At 41.9% G+C, this 19,540-nt stretch overlaps 1 protein-coding gene across 2 annotated transcripts in view; it reads left to right on the forward strand.

The window, feature by feature from the left end:
• The window catches only part of ABHD12 (abhydrolase domain containing 12, lysophospholipase), a 531,420-nt gene that overhangs the window by 318,500 nt on the left and 193,380 nt on the right, over positions 1 to 19,540 (forward strand). For both annotated transcript variants that reach the window (XM_053711964.1, XM_053711963.1), the window contains exon 3: positions 18,435 to 18,540. In XM_053711964.1, coding sequence (XP_053567939.1) covers positions 18,435 to 18,540 — 106 coding nt within the window. The remainder of the gene's footprint in view (positions 1 to 18,434; positions 18,541 to 19,540) is intronic.

Raw genomic sequence — 19,540 nt, forward strand, 5'->3', positions numbered from 1 at the left:
CCTCTCATCCCCAGGCTGATAGCCAGGATCAAGCAGGAGAGGGCGTCGGTGATCTTGATAGCTCCTGCGTGGCCACGCAGGACTTGGTATGCAGATCTGGTGAATATGTCATCGGCTCCACCTTGGAAGCTACCTTTGAGACGAGACCTTCTTGTTCAGGGTCCGTTCGAACATCCGAATCTGGTTTCACTCCAGCTGACTGCTTGGAGATTGAACGCTTGATTTTATCGAAGCGAGGATTCTCAGATTCTGTGATCGATACTCTTGTTCAGGCCAGAAAGCCTGTGACTAGAAAGATTTACCACAAAATTTGGAAAAAATATATCTGTTGGTGTGAATCTAAAGGATTCCCTTGGGACAAGGTTAAGATTCCTAGGATTCTATCCTTCCTTCAAGAAGGATTGGAAAAAGGATTATCTGCAAGTTCCCTGAAGGGACAGATTTCTGCCTTGTCGGTATTACTTCACAAAAAGCTGGCAGCTGTGCCAGATGTTCAAGCCTTTGTTCAGGCTCTGGTTAGAATCAAGCCTGTTTACAAACCTTTGACTCCTCCTTGGAGTCTCAATTTAGTTCTTTCAGTTCTTCAGGGGGTTCCGTTTGAACCCTTACATTCCGTTGATATTAAGTTATTATCTTGGAAAGTTTTGTTTTTAGTTGCGATTTCTTCTGCTAGAAGAGTCTCAGAATTATCTGCTCTGCAGTGTTCTCCTCCTTATCTGGTGTTCCATGCAGATAAGGTGGTTTTACGTACTAAACCTGGTTTTCTTCCAAAAGTTGTTTCTAACAAAAACATTAACCAGGAGATTATCGTACCTTCTCTGTGTCCAAAACCAGTTTCAAAGAAGGAACGTTTGTTGCACAATTTGGATGTTGTTCGCGCTCTAAAATTCTATTTAGATGCTACAAAGGATTTTAGACAAACATCTTCCTTGTTTGTTGTTTATTCAGGTAAAAGGAGAGGTCAAAAAGCAACTTCTACCTCTCTCTCTTTTTGGATTAAAAGCATCATCAGATTGGCTTACGAGACTGCCGGACGGCAGCCTCCCGAAAGAATCACAGCTCATTCCACTAGGGCTGTGGCTTCCACATGGGCCTTCAAGAACGAGGCTTCTGTTGATCAGATATGTAGGGCAGCGACTTGGTCTTCACTGCACACTTTTACCAAATTTTACAAGTTTGATACTTTTGCTTCTTCTGAGGCTATTTTTGGGAGAAAGGTTTTGCAAGCCGTGGTGCCTTCCATTTAGGTGACCTGATTTGCTCCCTCCCTTCATCCGTGTCCTAAAGCTTTGGTATTGGTTCCCACAAGTAAGGATGACGCCGTGGACCGGACACACCTATGTTGGAGAAAACAGAATTTATGTTTACCTGATAAATTTCTTTCTCCAACGGTGTGTCCGGTCCACGGCCCGCCCTGGTTTTTTTAATCAGGTCTGATATTTTATTTTCTTTAACTACAGTCACCACGGTACCATATGGTTTCTCCTATGCAAATATTCCTCCTTAACGTCGGTCGAATGACTGGGGTAGGCGGAGCCTAGGAGGGATCATGTGACCAGCTTTGCTGGGCTCTTTGCCATTTCCTGTTGGGGAAGAGAATATCCCACAAGTAAGGATGACGCCGTGGACCGGACACACCGTTGGAGAAAGAAATTTATCAGGTAAACATAAATTCTGTTTTTTATGGCAAAAAGTGCTTTGACATTAGTTGACAGATGGATGCCTAAATACTTAATTGCTCCTTTTGCCCAAGTGAACTCAAAATTAGTTTCAATTAACTTTTTAGTGTGGTCAGGGAGTGCTATAGCTAAAGCTTCGCTTTTTTCCAAGTTTACCTTGTAGCCTGAAATGTTAGCATAATCTAATAGGATTCGGTACAGGTTGGGCAGAGACATCAATGGCTTGGTCAAAGTGAGGAGCACATCATCAGCAAAAAGAGACAATTTAAATTCCTGTTGTGCAATCCGCACTCCATGAATGTCTGGGGATAATCTTATTTGTGCGGCTAACGGTTCAATACAGAGCGCAAACAGGAGCGGGGACAAGGGGCAACCCTCTCTGGTCCCGTTTAGTATATCTATGGATTGTGACTGAAAACCTGCAGCCCTGATTGTGGCCACAGGATATGAATATATACTTTCTTTCATGTAATTAGCAAGAGTCCATGAGCTAGTGACGTATGGGATATACATTCCTACCAGGAGGGGCAAAGTTTCCCAAACCTCAAAATGCCTATAAATACACCCCTCACCACACCCACAATTCAGTTTTACAAACTTTGCCTCCGATGGAGGTGGTGAAGTAAGTTTGTGCTAGATTCTACGTTGATATGCGCTCCGCAGCAAGTTGGAGCCCGGTTTTCCTCTCAGCGTGCAGTGAATGTCAGAGGGATGTGAGGAGAGTATTGCCTATTTGAATGCAGTGATCTCCTTCTACGGGGTCTATTTCATAGGTTCTCTGTTATCGGTCGTAGAGATTCATCTCTTACCTCCCTTTTCAGATCGACGATATACTCTTATATATACCATTACCTCTGCTGATTCTCGTTTCAGTACTGGTTTGGCTTTCTACAAACATGTAGATGAGTGTCCTGGGGTAAGTAAATCTTATTTTCTGTGACACTCTAAGCTATGGTTGGGCACTTTGTTTATAAAGTTCTAAATATATGTATTCAAACATTTATTTGCCTTGACTCAGAATGTTCAACATTCCTTATTTTTCAGACAGTCAGTTTCATATTTGGGATAATGCATTTGAATTAATCATTTTTTCTTACCTTCAAAAATTTGACTCTTTTTCCCTGTGGGCTGTTAGGCTCGCGGGGGCTGAAAATGCTTCATTTTATTGCGTCATTCTTGGCGCGGACTTTTTTGGCGCAAAAAATCTTTTCCGTTTCCGGCGTCATACGTGTCGCCGGAAGTTGCGTCATTTTTTGACGTTATTTTGCGCCAAAAGTGTCGGCGTTCCGGATGTGGCGTCATTTTTGGCGCCAAAAGCATTTAGGCGCCAAATAATGTGGGCGTCTTATTTGGCGCTAAAAAATATGGGCGTCGCTTTTGTCTCCACATTATTTAAGTCTCATTTTTCATTGCTTCTGGTTGCTAGAAGCTTGTTCTTTGGCATTTTTTCCCATTCCTGAAACTGTCATTTAAGGAATTTGATCAATTTTGCTTTATATGTTGTTTTTTCTCTTACATATTGCAAGATGTCTCACGTTGCATCTGAGTCAGAAGATACTACAGGAAAATCGCTGTCTAGTGCTGGATCTACCAAAGCTAAGTGTATCTGCTGTAAACTTTTGGTAGCTATTCCTCCGGCTGTTGTTTGTATTAATTGTCATGACAAACTTGTTAATGCAGATAATATTTCCTTTAGTAAAGTACCATTGTCTGTTGCAGTTCCCTCAACATCTAAGGTGCAGAATGTTCCTGATAACATAAGAGATTTTGTTTCTGAATCCATAAAGAAGGCTATGTCTGTTATTTCTCCTTCTAGTAAACGTAAAAAATCTTTTAAAACTTCTCTCCCTACAGATGAATTTTTAAATGAACATCATCATTCTGATGACTCTTCTGGTTCAGAGGATTCTGTCTCAGAGATTGATGCTGATAAATCTTCATATTTATTTAAAATGGAATTTATTCGTTCTTTACTTAAAGAAGTACTAATTGCTTTAGAAATAGAGGATTCTGGTCCTCTTGATACTAATTCTAAACGTTTGGATAAGGTATTTAAATCTCCTGTGGTTATTCCAGAAGTTTTTCCTGTTCCTAATGCTATTTCTGCAGTAATTTCCAAAGAATGGGATAAATTGGGTAATTAATTTACTCCTTCTAAACGTTTTAAGCAATTATATCCTGTGCCGTCTGACAGATTAGAATTTTGGGACAAAATCCCTAAAGTTGATGGGGCTATTTCTACCCTTGCTAAACGTACTACTATTCCTACGTCAGATGGTACTTCATTTAAGGATCCTTTAGATAGGAAAATTGAATCCTTTCTAAGAAAAGCTTATCTGTGTTCAGGTAATCTTCTTAGACCTGCTATATCTTTGGCTGATGTTGCTGCAGCTTCAACTTTTTGGTTGGAAACTTTAGCGCAACAAGTAACAGATCATGATTCTCATGATATTATTATTCTTCTTCAGCATGCTAATAATTTTATCTGTGATGCCATTTTTGATATTATCAGAGTTGATGTCAGGTTTATGTCTCTAGCTATTTTAGCTAGAAGAGCTTTATGGCTTAAGACTTGGAATGCTGATATGGCTTCTAAATCAACTCTACTTTCCATTTCTTTCCAGGGTAACAAATTATTTGGTTCTCAGTTGGATTCTATTATCTCAACTGTTACTGGTGGGAAAGGAACTTTTTTACCACAGGATAAAAAATCTAAAGGTAAAAATAGGGCTAATAATCGTTTTCGTTCCTTTCGTTTCAACAAAGAACAAAAGCCTAATCCTTCATCCTCAGGAGCAGTTTCAGTTTGGAAACCATCTCCAGTCTGGAATAAATCCAAGCCTGCTAGAAAGGCAAAGCCTGCTTCTAAGTCCTCATGAAGGTGCGGCCCTCATTCCAGCTCAGCTGGTAGGGGGCAGGTTACGTTTTTTCAAAGAAATTTGGATCAATTCTGTTCACAATCTTTGGATTCAGAACATTGTTTCAGAAGGGTACAGAATTGGTTTCAAGATGAGACCTCCTGCAAAGAGATTTTTTCTTTCCCGTATCCCAGTAAATCCAGTGAAAGCTCAAGCATTTCTGAATTGTGTTTCAGATCTAGAGTTGGCTGGAGTAATTATGCCAGTTCCGGAACAGGGGATGGGGTTTTATTCAAATCTCTTCATTGTACCAAAGAATGAGAATTCCTTCAGACCAGTTCTGGATCTAAAAATATTGAATCGTTATGTAAGGATACCAACGTTCAAGATGGTAACTGTAAGGACTATCTTGCCTTTTGTTCAGCAAGGGCATTATATGTCCACAATAGATTTACAGGATGCATATCTGCATATTCCGATTCATCCAGATCATTATCAGTTCCTGAGATTCTCTTTTGTGGACAAGCATTACCAGTTTGTGGCTCTGCCGTTTGGCCTAGCTACAGCTCCAAGAATTTTTACAAAGGTTCTCGGTGCCCTTCTGTCTGTAATCAGAGAACAGGGTATTGTGGTATTTCCTTATTTGGACGATATCTTGGTACTTGCTCAGTCTTTACATTTAGCAGAATCTCATACGAATCGACTTGTGTTGTTTCTTCAAGATCATGGTTGGAGGATCAATTTACCAAAAAGTTCATTGATTCCTCAGACAAGGGTAACCTTTCTGGGTTTCCAGATAGATTCAGTGTCCATGACTCTGTCTTTAACAGACAAGAGACGTCTAAAATTGATTTCAGCTTGTCGAAACCTTCAGTCACAATCATTCCCTTCGGTAGCCTTATGTATGGAAATTCTAGGTCTTATGACTGCTGCATCGGACGCGATCCCCTTTGCTCGTTTTCACATGCAACCTCTTCAGCTCTGTATGCTGAATCAATGGTGCAAGGATTACACAAAGATATCTCAATTAATATCTTTAAAACCGATTGTTCGACACTCTCTAACGTGGTGGACAGATCACCATCGTTTAATTCAGGGGGCTTCTTTTGTGCTTCCGACCTGGACTGTAATTTCAACAGATGCAAGTCTCACAGGTTGGGGAGCTGTGTGGGGATCTCTGACGGCACAAGGAGTTTCGGAATCTCAGGAGGTGAGATTACCGATCAATATTTTGGAACTCCGTGCAATTTTCAGAGCTCTTCAGTTTTGGCCTCTTCTGAAGAGAGAATCGTTCATTTGTTTTCAGACAGACAATGTCACAACTGTGGCATACATCAATCATCAAGGAGGGACTCACAGTCCTCTGGCTATGAAAGAAGTATCTCGAATTTTGGTTTGGGCGGAATCCAGCTCCTGTCTAATCTCTGCGGTTCATATCCCAGGTGTAGACAATTGGGAAGCGGATTATCTCAGTCGCCAAACGTTGCATCCGGGCGAATGGTCTCTTCACCCAGAGGTATTTCTTCAGATTGTTCAAATGTGGGAACTTCCAGAAATAGATCTGATGGCGTCTCATCTAAACAAGAAACTTCCCAGATATCTGTCCAGATCCCGGGATCCTCAGGCGGAGGCAGTGGATGCATTATCACTTCCTTGGAAGTATCATCCTGCCTATATCTTTCCGCCTCTAGTTCTTCTTCCAAGAGTAATCTCCAAGATTCTGAAGGAATGCTCGTTTGTTCTGCTGGTAGCTCCGGCATGGCCTCACAGGTTTTGGTATGCGGATCTTGTCCGGATGGCTTCTTGCCAACCGTGGACTCTTCCGTTAAGACCAGACCTTCTGTCACAAGGTCCTTTTTTCCATCAGGATCTGAAATCCTTAAATTTAAAGGTATGGAGATTGAACGCTCGATTCTTGGTCAAAGAGGTTTCTCTGACTCTGTGATTAATACTATGTTACAGGCTCGTAAATCTGTATCTAGAGAGATATATTATAGAGTCTGGAAGGCTTATATTTCTTGGTGTCTTTCTCATCATTTTTCTTGGCATTCTTTTAGAATACCGAGAATTTTACAGTTTCTTCAGGATGGTTTAGATAAGGGTTTGTCTGCAAGTTCCTTGAAAGGACAAATCTCTGCTCTTTCTGTTCTTTTTCACAGAAAGATTGCTAATCTTCCTGATATTCATTGTTTTGTACAAGCTTTGGTTCGTATAAAACCTGTCATTAAGTCAATTTCTCCTCCTTGGAGTTTGAATTTGGTTCTGGGAGCTCTTCAAGCTCCTCCCTTTGAACCTATGCATTCATTAGACATTAAATTACTTTCTTGGAAAGTTTTGTTCCTTTTGGCCATCTCTTCTGCCAGAAGAGTTTCTGAATTATCTGCTCTTTCTTGTGAGTCTCCTTTTCTGATTTTTCATCAGGATAAGGCGGTGTTGCGAACTTCTTTTGAATTTTTACCTAAAGTTGTGAATTCCAACAACATTAGTAGAGAAATTGTGGTTCCTTCATTATGTCCTAATCCTAAGAATTCTAAGGAGAAATCATTGCATTCTTTGGATGTTGTTAGAGCTTTGATATATTATGTTGAAGCTACTAAATCTTTCCGAAAGACTTCTAGTCTATTTGTTATCTTTTCCGGTTCTAGAAAAGGCCAGAAAGCTTCTGCCATTTCTTTGGCATCTTGGTTGAAATCTTTAATTCATCTTGCCTATGTTGAGTCGGGTAAAACTCCGCCTCAGAGGATTACAGCTCATTCTACCAGGTCAGTTTCTACTTCCTGGGCGTTTAGGAATGAAGCTTCGGTTGATCAGATTTGCAAAGCAGCAACTTGGTCCTCTTTGCATACTTTTACTAAATTCTACCATTTTGATGTATTTTCTTCTTCTGAAGCAGTTTTTGGTAGAAAAGTACTTCAGGCAGCGGTTTCAGTTTGAATCTTCTGCTTATGTTTTTCATTAAACTTTATTTTGGGTGTGGATTATTTTCAGCAGGAATTGGCTGTCTTTATTTTATCCCTCGCTCTCTAGTGACTCTTGTGTGGAAAGATCCACATCTTGGGTAATCATTATCCCATACGTCACTAGCTCATGGACTCTTGCTAATTACATGAAAGAAAACATAATTTATGTAAGAACTTACCTGATAAATTCATTTCTTTCATATTAGCAAGAGTCCATGAGGCCCGCCCTTTTTTTGTGGTGGTTATGATTTTTGTATAAAGCACAATTATTCCAATTCCTTATTTTATATGCTTTCGCACTTTTTTTTATCACCCCACTTCTTGGCTATTCGTTAAACTGAATTGTGGGTGTGGTAAGGGGTGTATGGTATTATCTGGGGCCTCCCTTCCTACAATGAACCCTACCTGGTCTGGATGGATCAGAGACGGCAGATATTTTTGTAACCTATTGGCCAGGATTTTAGTAAAAATTTTAATATCTTGATTTATCAATGAAATGGGTCTATAACTTTGGCATAATTTTGGATTTTCCCCTCCCTTTGGGATGACCACTATTTTGGCCTGTAAGATTTCTCTGGGGATCTCTTTCCCCTGTAGTATATAGTTGCAAAATTTAACTAAGTGTGGGACTAAGAGTGACTTAAAGAGTTGGTAATACTCCCCCGGGAACCCATCTGGTCCTGCTGCCTTCCCTAATTTTAGATTTTTAATGGCGTTTAGCACTTCCCCTGTTGATATCTCCGCACCCAGCTCCCTACTATCCTTTTCCTCCAAAGTCTGTAGTACAGCACTATTTAGGAAGCTGGTCCTTAAAGCTGTGATCTGAGGGTTGTGATTTACCTTTTTCCCATCGTATAGTTTTGCATAATATTGGGCGAAGTTATCAGCTATTTCCTGGGGGTTAGATGTATATGTCCCGTCAGTTTTCTGTATAGAAGGTATTGCAAAGGATTTTGTATGTTCCCTCAGTTTATGAGCTAAATATTTATCGGGTTTATTCGAGTACAGAAAGTAGTGAGCTTTGAGTCTATGAGCTGACCTAATGGATGCTTTGTAAATCATTGTAGCTAACTCTAGCCTCTTAGTTTGTAGTTGGGAGAAGGTGTCTGGCGATAAAGTGCGTTGATGTTTTTTAGTAAGGGTATCAATCTGACTCTGCAAAGAATCTGTCACCGCCCTATTCTCCTTATTTAGGGCTGCTTTTGCTTTAATAAGTAATCCCCTAACAAAAGGTTTATGAGCTGCCCAACAGTATGAAGGGTTTTTAGTTGTATCTAAATTTAACTCCCAGTATTCTGCAAGAGCCCTCGTGATGGAATCTTTTGTGGTTGGGTGTTGAAGTACATATGGGTCATAAGTCCAAGTCCGAGCTGTCGTCAATGGATGGGTCATTTGAACGTCAATCTGGATTAAAGAATGGTCAGACCACGCACAGGCATGTATGCTAGAGGAGGATAGACTTGGGATGAGAATCTGACTCAAATATACATAATCTAATTTAGAGTATGTCTTATGTGCATGAGAATAAAAAGTGTAATCATTTGTTTTACCATAAAGCGTGTCCCATGAATCAAGAATATTGTGTGAAGCCCAAATTTCTTTTATCTGCTTAACCATAGAGTTATGCCTTAGTTGTTTCTGTGTTTGCGACTTTCCCTTCTGGCTGTGATGTGCCTGCATTGAGATGTTAAAGTCCCCTCCTAAAATAATTCTTGAGTGAGACCACTGGGTCAGTAGATGGGAAACATGTTGAAAAAAGGCTAACTGTTTGTCGTTGGGGGCGTAAACATTACAGAGCGTAATATGTTTGTCTCCCTGTCTTCCTCGGATTATTAAAAATCTACCCTCTGTATCTTCCACTATCTCTTCAACCACAAACTGTAAAGAATGGTGTATTAAAATTGAAACCCCCTTTTTTTTTTTTGTCTGTGGTAGAGTGAAAATGTTGTGTAAATTGTCTTGTCCAGTATCTTGGGATTATGTCTTTAGTGAAGTGTGTCTCCTGCAAAAAAATAATGTTGGCTTTCAGTCGCGAGTATTGTGTTAAAGCAGTCCTCCGTTTATAATCTGTATTGAGACCTCTTACGTTATGGGAGATTAGTCTAATGTGTTCGGTCATTACTTACTAGATTATGGGTAGAGTCTCTCTCTCTCGGAAGCTCCCTCCTTTCCGGCTATTTGATTTTTTTGACATAGTGGCTATATATCTTTGTAAGCTGGAAAAGAAGAGTGGAAACAGGCATAAACTTTCAAAAACAAAAACAAAAAAGTAAAAACAATAGTTATCAAAAAAACATTGGTTTACATTCAACCATAACATTATCATCAAAATTAGAAACTTATTGTCCAGAATTGCAACACCCAGTGGTGCAGCTGCTGAACAAATTTCTGTCGTAAATCTCTCAGCCGGCTTTTGTGGAACTGGACCCCACTACTCCTCCATCTCCTTAGTTCTAACCGATCACATCTCCTGATTCAAGCTATAAGGTGGAAGTCCTTATCCGGGTGGCCTACTCTACAAGGATAATTCCTTCTTTTTCACCAGTGAAGGCACCCACAAGTCCAAGATATTTAAGCACAACAGGATGGACTGAAAAGGAAAGTCATGATTTGGCTTTTTTCTTCGCCATTTTGGTCCAGTGTGGCTTTTGTTGCAAAGAAGATCCTGATCCAGGTTGTGAGGCAACCCCGGTGGTGGGAAGCTGTGGTAGTTCTGGAGGTTCCAAATGGAGTTTACAGCAAGCGTCTGGTATGTCTGCCACCTCTCTCAGACTAACTGTTTTCCCTTCATGTAGGATATGCAATCCAAATGGAAAGCCCCATCGATATTTAATTTGGTGCTTTCGCAAGAGCGCTGTCAGGGGTCTAAGCTGACTTCTTCTTTGAAGCGTTTTAACACATAAGTCCTGATACACCTGTACAACCGAGCCCTGGAACTTAAATGTTGGGTGTTTCCTCGCTGCCAATAGTATGGCCTCCTTGTCTGGGAACCGAGCTAACTTGGTTACAACGTCTCTTGGAGGGGCGTCGTCTTTAGGTTTAGCCCGCAAGGCTCTGTGGGCCCTTTCAAGTTGAAATTTCTCGTCGTCCACATCTCCTGTTATTGCTTGGAAAAACATATGTAAGTAGTTAGGTAGCTCTGCTGCTAGGACAAATTCTGGGATTCCCTTTAAGCGTAGATTGCACCTACGGCTCCTATTTTCTAGGTCCTCCAATTTCTCTTGGACTTCATCAATCATTAATTGTTGGGAAGCTACCTGCTGTTGTAAAGCAGAAAGTTCTGTTGCAGTGGAGGTTTCTGAATCTTCCAGAGTGGTCACTCTTGTATCCAGTTCTTGAATGTCATGTTTTATTTCTGTAAAACTACTGGTCATGGTATTTTGCAGTGTATCAAATTTTTCCCACATCTTCTCAAAGTTCATATTTATGTCTTGCTTAGAGACCAATGCTTTTAGGTCAGCTCTAGTTGCTGGGATAGAATCACCATCTTCTAGGTGGGAGTCAGCATCCGAGTCAGCATCTTCCTCTCCAGCATTATTTTGTTGTTCCTGATGCTTATCCCCTTTCGCTGGTTTAAAAAACAAATTAGCAGACTGAATTTTGGATCCCTGTGAGGGTTTATTCTGTTTTCTGGCCGCCATATTGAAAGCAGTCTGCACCGGAGTATTGTGGCTTTCAGATAGAGCAAGTTTTTATATCTCCCTCAAATTGTTAAGAGTCACTTCTATTAGAAACAGCCAAAAACAAGAGATGAGGTCTACAGTAAAAGTCCAGGGCCCTTTCAGGAGCGATAGAAAAAAAAAGACCTCTATACACTTTAATTCAGCATAACCCAGATAAAAGGCCTTTAGCAGTTAGATTGCGTTCTGAAGTAGCATAGGCCTCTTGTAGCAGCATGCTAGGTTCTCAAGCAGCACCGGCCATCAATATTATTCCACCAAGCTGTTTAACATTTTCCTGTAGTCAGGACTTAAGGCTTTAGAATGTATTTATATGTTTTATATCTTCCAGGAAGTGTGCAGCTAAACGTTGGGTATGTTTCAGGAAAAACACCATGTTGTTGTGTCATTTATCTATATTTGATAACAGTCTGTACATCAAAAGTTAACCCCTTCCGTTTGTCTTAGTAAATTATATACGTGCAGTTTATCCCTTTTGTAAGCAGGCATGACTTTCAGGGTTTTTTACTAGCTTGCTCCGTAGTCGGATTGGAATTGCCCTTCTTTTTTTTAACAAAAATAGCCCCCAAGCTGACACTTATCTGTATCGTTGCCGGAACTCCGTTTAAGCTGTCTCACATGACCCAGGCCTCACATGGCGTCTCCCGGCTTGGTCCCAGACAAGTGCGGTCTCCTCTAGGTCTGATGTAGTCGCACACAGTCACTGTTGCCTATTCAAGCCGCTGCAGGCCAGGTATCTACCCGCCATTCAGAAAGTGGCTTTGCTGGGGAAAGTTGCAGCGTGTTTCTGACCTGCGTGTATCCAAGATGGCGGGCGGCACCTTTCAGCTCATTCCCCTCAGCGCTTAGCAAAGTTAGCTCTCCGCTCCTAAAACACTTGTCACAATATTCTTTAGGGTTCAGCACGCTTTCATAGCCCCCTTTATGTCTCAGATGCCAGTTGAGAGCGCTGTTATTTTGCTCTGTTCAGCAGTATTGCACGGAGCTTTCTCAAAACCCCTCCATCTTGCTTGAGCTCCAAGCTCCGCCCCCCCGGTTTCGTTATTTTAAGGGTTAAAGCTCTGAAAATTGGTGTGCAATACTTTTAATGCTTTAAGACACTGTTTTTAAACGGTTTTTGTGCTTTATTGACAAGTTTAAGCCTGTTTAACATGTCTGTGCCTTCAGATAAGCTATGTTCTATATGTATGAAAGCCAATGTGTCTCCCCCTTCAAAATTGTGTGATAATTGTGCCATAGCGTCCAAACAAAGTAAGGACAGTACTGCCACAGATAATGAAATTGCCCAAGATGATTCCTCAGATGAAGGGAGTAGACATGGTTCTACATCATCTCCTTCTGTGTCTACGCCAGTTTTGCCCATTCAGGAGGCCCCTAGTACTTCTAGCGCGCCAATGCTTATTACCATGCAACAATTGATGGCTGTAATGGATAACTCCATAGCAAATATTTTATCCAAAATGCCTGCATATCAGAGAAAGCACGATTGCTCTATTTTAAACACTGAAGAGCAGGAGGGCGCTGATGATAATTGTTCTGTCATACCCTCACACCAATCTGAAGGGGCCATGAGGGAGGTTTTGTCAGATGGGGAAATTTCAGATTCAGGAAAAATTTCTCAACAGGCTGAACCTGATGTTGTGACATTTAAATTTAAATTAGAACATCTCCGCGCACTGCTTAAGGAGGTGTTATCTACTCTGGATGATTGTGACAACTTGGTCATTCCAGAAAAATTATGCAAGATGGACAAGTTCCTAGAGGTTCCGGTGCACCCCGACGCTTTTCCTATACCCAAGCGGGTGGCGGACATAGTGAATAAGGAGTGGGAGAAGCCCGGCATACCTTTTGTTCCCCCTCCTATATTTAAGAAATTATTTCCTATGGTCGACCCCAGAAAGGATTTATGGCAGACAGTCCCTAAGGTCGAGGGGGCAGTTTCTACTCTAAACAAGCGCACTACTATTCCTATCGAGGATAGTTGTGCTTTCACAGATCCTATGGATAAAAAATTGGAAGGTTTGCTTAAAAAGATTTTTGTACAGCAAGGTTACCTTCTACAACCCATTTCGTGCATTGTTCCTGTCACTACAGCAGCGTGGTTCTGGTTCGAGGAACTAGAAAAGTCGCTCAGTAGAGAGACTCCATATGAGGAGGTTATGGACAGAGTTCACGCACTTAAGTTGGCTAACTCTTTTATTTTAGATGCTGCTTTGCAATTAGCTAGATTAGCGGCCAAAAATTCAGGGTTTGCAATTGTGGCGCGCAGAGCGCTTTGGCTAAAGTCTTGGTCAGCGGATGTATCATCCAAGACAAAATTGCTTAACATCCCCTTCAAGGGTAAAACTCTCTTTGGACCAGAATTGAAAGAGATTATCTCAGACATCACTGGGGGAAAGGGTCACGCCCTCCCACAAGATAGGCCTTTCAAGGCCAAGAATAAGTCTAATTTTCGTTCCTTTCGTAATTTCAGGAACGGACCGGCCTCTAATTCTGCATCCTCTAAGCAAGAGGGTAATGCCTCACAGTCCAAAACAGCCTGGAAACCGATGCAAGGCTGGAACAAGGGTAAGCAGACCAAGAAGCCTGCTACCGCTAACAAAACAGCATGAAGGAGTAGCCCCCGATCCGGGACCGGATCTAGTGGGGGGCAGACTCTCTCTCTTTGCTCAGGCTTGGGCAAGAGATGTTCAGGATCCCTGGACGCTAGAAATAGTTTCTCAGGGTTATCTTCTGGAATTCAAGGAACTACCCCCAAAAGGAAGGTTCCACATGTCTCACTTATCCTCAAACCAAATAAAGAGACAGGCGTTCTTACATTGTGTAGAAGACCTGTTAAAGATGGGAGTGATACACCCAGTTCCAATGACGGAACAAGGAATGGGATTTTACTCAAATCTGTTCGTAGTTCCCAAAAAAAGAGGGAACCTTCAGACCAATTCTGGATTTAAAGATCCTAAACAAATTTCTCAGGGTACCATCGTTCAAAATGGAAACCATTCGAACGATTCTACCCACTATCCAGGAAGGTCAATTTATGACTACCGTGGATCTAAAGGATGCATACCTACATATTCATATCCACAAAGAACATCATCAGTTCCTAAGGTTCGCCTTTCTGGACAAACATTACCAGTTTGTGGCCCTCCCATTCGGATTAGCCACTGCTCCAAGGATTTTCACAAAGGTACTCGGGTCCCTTCTAGCGGTTCTAAGACCGAGGGGCATTGCAGTAGTACCATACTTGGACGACATTCTAATACAAGCGTCGTCCCTTTCAAAAGCAAAGGCTCATACAGACATCGTTCTGGCCTTTCTCAGATCTCACGGATGGAAGGTGAACATAGAAAAAAGTTCTCTGTCTCCGTCAACAAGAGTTCCCTTCTTGGGAACAATAATAGATTCCTTAGAAATGAGGATTTTTCTGACAGAGGTCAGAAAGTCAAAACTTCTAAGCGCTTGTCAAGTTCTTCATTCTGTTCCACGTCCTTCCATAGCGCAGTGCATGGAAGTAATAGGGTTGATGGTTGCAGTAATGGACATAGTTCCTTTTGCGCGAATTCATCTAAGACCATTACAACTGTGCATGCTGAAACAGTGGAATGGGGACTATACAAACTTGTCTCCAGTGATTCAAGTAGATCAGAAGACCAGAGATTCACTCCGTTGGTGGATATCCCTGGACCACCTATCCCAGGGAATGAGCTTCCGCAGACCAGAGTGGGTCATTGTCACGACCGACGCCAGTCTAGTGGGCTGGGGTGCGGTCTGGGAATCCCTGATAGCTCAGGGACTATGGTCTCGGGAAGAGTCTCTTCTCCCGATAAACATTCTGGAACTAAGAGCGATATTCAATGCTCTCAGGGCTTGGCCTCAGCTTGCAAAGGCCAGATTCATAAGATTCCAATCAGACAACATGACGATTGTTGCGTATATCAATCATCAGGGGGGAACAAGGAGTTCCCTGGCGATGAAAGAAGTAACCAAAATAATACAATGGGCGGAGAATCACTCCTGCCATCTATCTGCGATCCACATCCCAGGTGTGGAAAACTGGGAAGCGGATTATCTGAGTCGTCAGACATTCCATCCGGGGGAGTGGGAACTCCACCCGGAGATTTTTGCCCAATTGACTCAATTATGGGGCATTCCAGACATGGATCTGATGGCGTCTCGTCAGAACTTCAAGGTTCCTTTGCTACGGGTCCAGATCCAGGGATCCCAAGGCGACTCTAGTGGATGCACTAGTAGCGCCTTGGACCTTCAACCTAGCTTATGTGTTTCCACCGTTTCCTCTCATTCCCAGGCTGGTAGCCAGGATCAAACAGGAGAGGGCCTCGGTGATCTTGATAGCCCCTGCGTGGCCACGCAGGACTTGGTATGCAGACCTGGGGAATATGTCATCGGTTCCACCATGGAAGCTACCTTTGAGACAGGACCTTCTTGTTCAGGGTCCATTCGAACATCCAAATCTGGTCTCCCTCCAGCTGACGGCTTGGAGATTGAACGCTTGATTCTATCAAAGCGTGGGTTTTCAGATTCTGTGATTGATACTCTGGTTCAGGCCAGAAAACCGGTAACTAGAAAGATTTACCATAAAATATGGAAAAGATATATCTGCTGGTGTGAATCCAAGGGATTCCCTTGGAATAAGATAAAAATTCCTAAGATTCTTTCCTTTCTGCAAGAAGGTTTGGATAAAGGATTATCTGCGAGTTCTCTAAAGGGACAGATTTCTGCTTTATCTGTCTTACTACACAAACGACTGGCAGCTATGCCAGATGTTCAAGCATTTGTTCAGGCTCTGGTTAGGATCAAGCCTGTTTACAGACCTTTGACTCCTCCCTGGAGTTTAAATTTAGTTCTTTCAGTTCTTCAAGGGGTTCCGTTTGAACCTCTACATTCCATAGATATTAAGTTGTTATCTTGGAAAGTTTTGTTTTTGGTTGCTATTTCTTCTGCTAGAAGAGTTTCTGAGTTATCTGCTCTGCAGTGTTCTCCGCCCTATCTGGTGTTCCATGCAGATAAGGTGGTTTTGCGTACTAAGCCTGGTTTTCTTCCAAAGGTTGTTTCTAACAAAAATATTAACCAGGAGATAGTTGTACCTTCTTTGTGTCCGAATCCAGTTTCAAAGAAGGAACGTTTGTTACACAATTTGGACGTAGTCCGTGCTCTAAAATTCTATTTACAATTTTACAAATTTGATACTTTTGCTTCTTCGGAGGCTATTTTTGGGAGAAAGGTTTTGCAAGCCGTGGTGCCTTCCGTTTAGGTAACCTGATTTGCTACCTCCCTTCATCCGTGTCCTAAAGCTTTGGTATTGGTTCCCACAAGTAAGGATGACGCCGTGGACCGGACACACCAATGTTGGAGAAAACAGAATTTATGCTTACCTGATAAATTACTTTCTCCAACGGTGTGTCCGGTCCACGGCCCGCCCTGGTTTTTTAATCAGGTCTGATGAATTATTTTCTCTAACTACAGTCACCACGGTACCATATGGTTTCTCCTATATTTTTCCTCCTGTCCGTCGGTCGAATGACTGGGGTGGGCGGAGCCTAGGAGGGACTATATGGCCAGCTTTGCTGGGAGTCTTTGCCATTTCCTGTTGGGGAAGAGATAATTCCCACAAGTAAGGATGACGCCGTGGACCGGACACACCGTTGGAGAAAGTAATTTATCAGGTAAGCATAAATTCGTTTTTTTCACAATTTTAGGTTTCTCAATGAAATTATTTACAAACAGCTTGTGCAATTATGGCACAAATGGTTGTAAAAGCTTCTCTGGGATCCCCTTTGTTCAGAAATAGCAGACATATATGGCTTTGGCGTTGCTTCTTGGTAATTACAAGGCCGCTAAATGCAGCTGCGCACCACACGTGTATTATGCCCAGCAGTGAAGGGGTTAATTATGGAGCTTGTAGGGAGCTGGTAGGGTTAATTTTGGCTTTAGTGTAGTGTAGTAGACAACCCAAAGTATTGATCTAGGCCCATTTTGGTATATTTCATGCCACCATTTCCCCGCCAAATGCGATCAAATAAAAAAAAACGTTCACTTTTTAACAATTTTTTTCATAAACTTTAGGTTTCTCACTGAAATTATTTGCAAACAGCTTATGCAATTATGGCACAAATGGTTGTAAATGCTTCTCTGGGATCCCCTTTGTTCAGAAATAGCAGACATATATGGCTTTGGTGTTGCTTTTTGGTAATTAGAAGGCCGCTAAATACCGCTGCGCATCACACGTGAATTATGTCTAGCAGTGAAGGGGTTAATTAGGGAGCTTGCAGGGTTCATTTTAGCTTTAATGTAGAGATCAGCCTCCGACCTGACACATCACACCCCCTGATCCCTCCCAAACAGCTCTCTTCCCTCCCCCACCCCACAATTGTCCCCGCCATCTTAAGTACTGGCAGAAAGTCTGCCAGTACTAAAATAAAAGGTATTTAAAAAAAAATTGTTTAGCTTATTTACATATGCTGATGTGTAGGATCCCCCCAACCTCCCTGATCCCCCCAAAACAGCTCTCTAACCCTCCCCTCTACCTTATTGGTAGCCATCTTGGGTACTGGCAGCTGTTTGCCAGTACCCAGTTCACAAAAAAAAATGCTTTCTTTTATGTTATTGATTTTTTCTGTAGTGTAGCTACAGATCCCTTAGATGTATTTTTTAAAAATAATTTGTATCCCACTCTATCCCACTTATTTTTGTAAAATTTCTGTAGTGTAGCCGTTCCGATCCGTTCCCACCCCGTGCACGCGCCGCCCCCGCCCTCCCGTGCGCGCCCCGACGGTCACGCCCACGATCCCGCCCCCCGACGTCATATGCCCCATCGATGGCCGTCCACCCGCCTCCCACGTAAGCTCCCACAATCCAACGATACCGGCCATCGATGTCCGGTGCAGAGAGGGCCACAGAGTGGCTCTCTCTGCATCGGATGGCCAAGGGGTGTTATTGCAGATATGCCTCGATATCGAGGCATCACTGCAATAACCGGAAAGCGGCTGGAAGTGAGCAGGATCGCTGCCAGCCTCTTTAAACCCCTAATGTCGTACATGGTACCTCGCTGGTCTTTAAAGACCAGGTTGTGTGCGACGTACCCTGTACGACATGCGTCGTTAAGGGGTTAATATTTTATTGGACTAATGTTAGTATGTCAACCTAAAGCATTTTTATAAGTCAGTTAATTGCAGTGTGTTTTTGTTTTCTGGTAAATTATCACCATATACTCACACTGTTATATGCTTTGTTTCCCAGTGAGAGTGCCATATTTTATTGATTTGAAGAAACCTCAGGACCAAGGTTTAAACCACACCTGTAATCTTTACTTGCAACCAGAGGAGGATGTAACCATTGGTGTCTGGTAAGATAGTTTTTTTTTTCTTCTAATTCATGGAAATTGATCTGATTTATATTAATGTTTTCATAATGCATTATGTAGATTTATATTCTTCCCATTTTAGTGGAGGAGGTAAAGTAAGTTTTACATGTTATAATAAGCATTACAATACAACATATACATATATAGGTGGGTTTTCAGATGCTCATTGATTATTGGATTTTAAAAGGACTTTCCAAATTAAGTGTTAATATTTAAGTATAAAATATACTTAAAGGAAATGTATTTCCATGCTCATTTTAAAAGTGCACTACGAACTTCAAAGTTTCCCATTGCCCCCCAAATTTGTGCTCCTGTGATTTATTGATTCTGTATTGGCTGCATTTTGAGCCACAACCACTCCAGTGCCAATACGGAAACAATTAATGGGAATGCAGATTTGAGGGGGGAATCTAGCTACTGTGCGACCCTAGTTTGGAAATAGGGACATTGCAATCGTGATATTTTGGTAGCCTTGATGTTATGGGTCTGATGTGCTTTCAGGGAATTCAAGCAGTGTCTGGAAGCCATTTTTTCTTGAGGACATGCTTTTTCTCACAAAATAATTGTTTTAAATTCAAAAAGTAGTGTTAATCATTTAAGTTCTATGTTGATGTATATACACATCACATGGTTCTGGGCCTTAAGGGCCATGTTGACATGTATGCCCGTCTAGATGGTCTAGTCATCTTTCCTCTTCTAAGCACAGAGATCTTTAGAAGACACCATCTTTTTCTCAAAGCCTGGGATGTGGTGCACCCACAGAGTTCAGTTGGTTCCCTACTTTGTTTGCCACCCTACAGCTCCCTAACCAATCAACAAGGCTGTGAGGTTTGGTATTTGATGTTTAAAAGTCCTCGGCCATTCAGGGGTTTAAAATGAGCCTTTCTGAATCCTTAAAATGAAAGTAAAAGCTGTGTACATAGTCATTATACCTGCACCTTCTATGGACAAAAAGATACTAATTTCTCAATATTGGCACGTT

This window comes from Bombina bombina, chromosome 4 (genome assembly GCF_027579735.1).
Source record: "Bombina bombina isolate aBomBom1 chromosome 4, aBomBom1.pri, whole genome shotgun sequence".
NCBI lineage: Eukaryota > Metazoa > Chordata > Amphibia > Anura > Bombinatoridae > Bombina > Bombina bombina.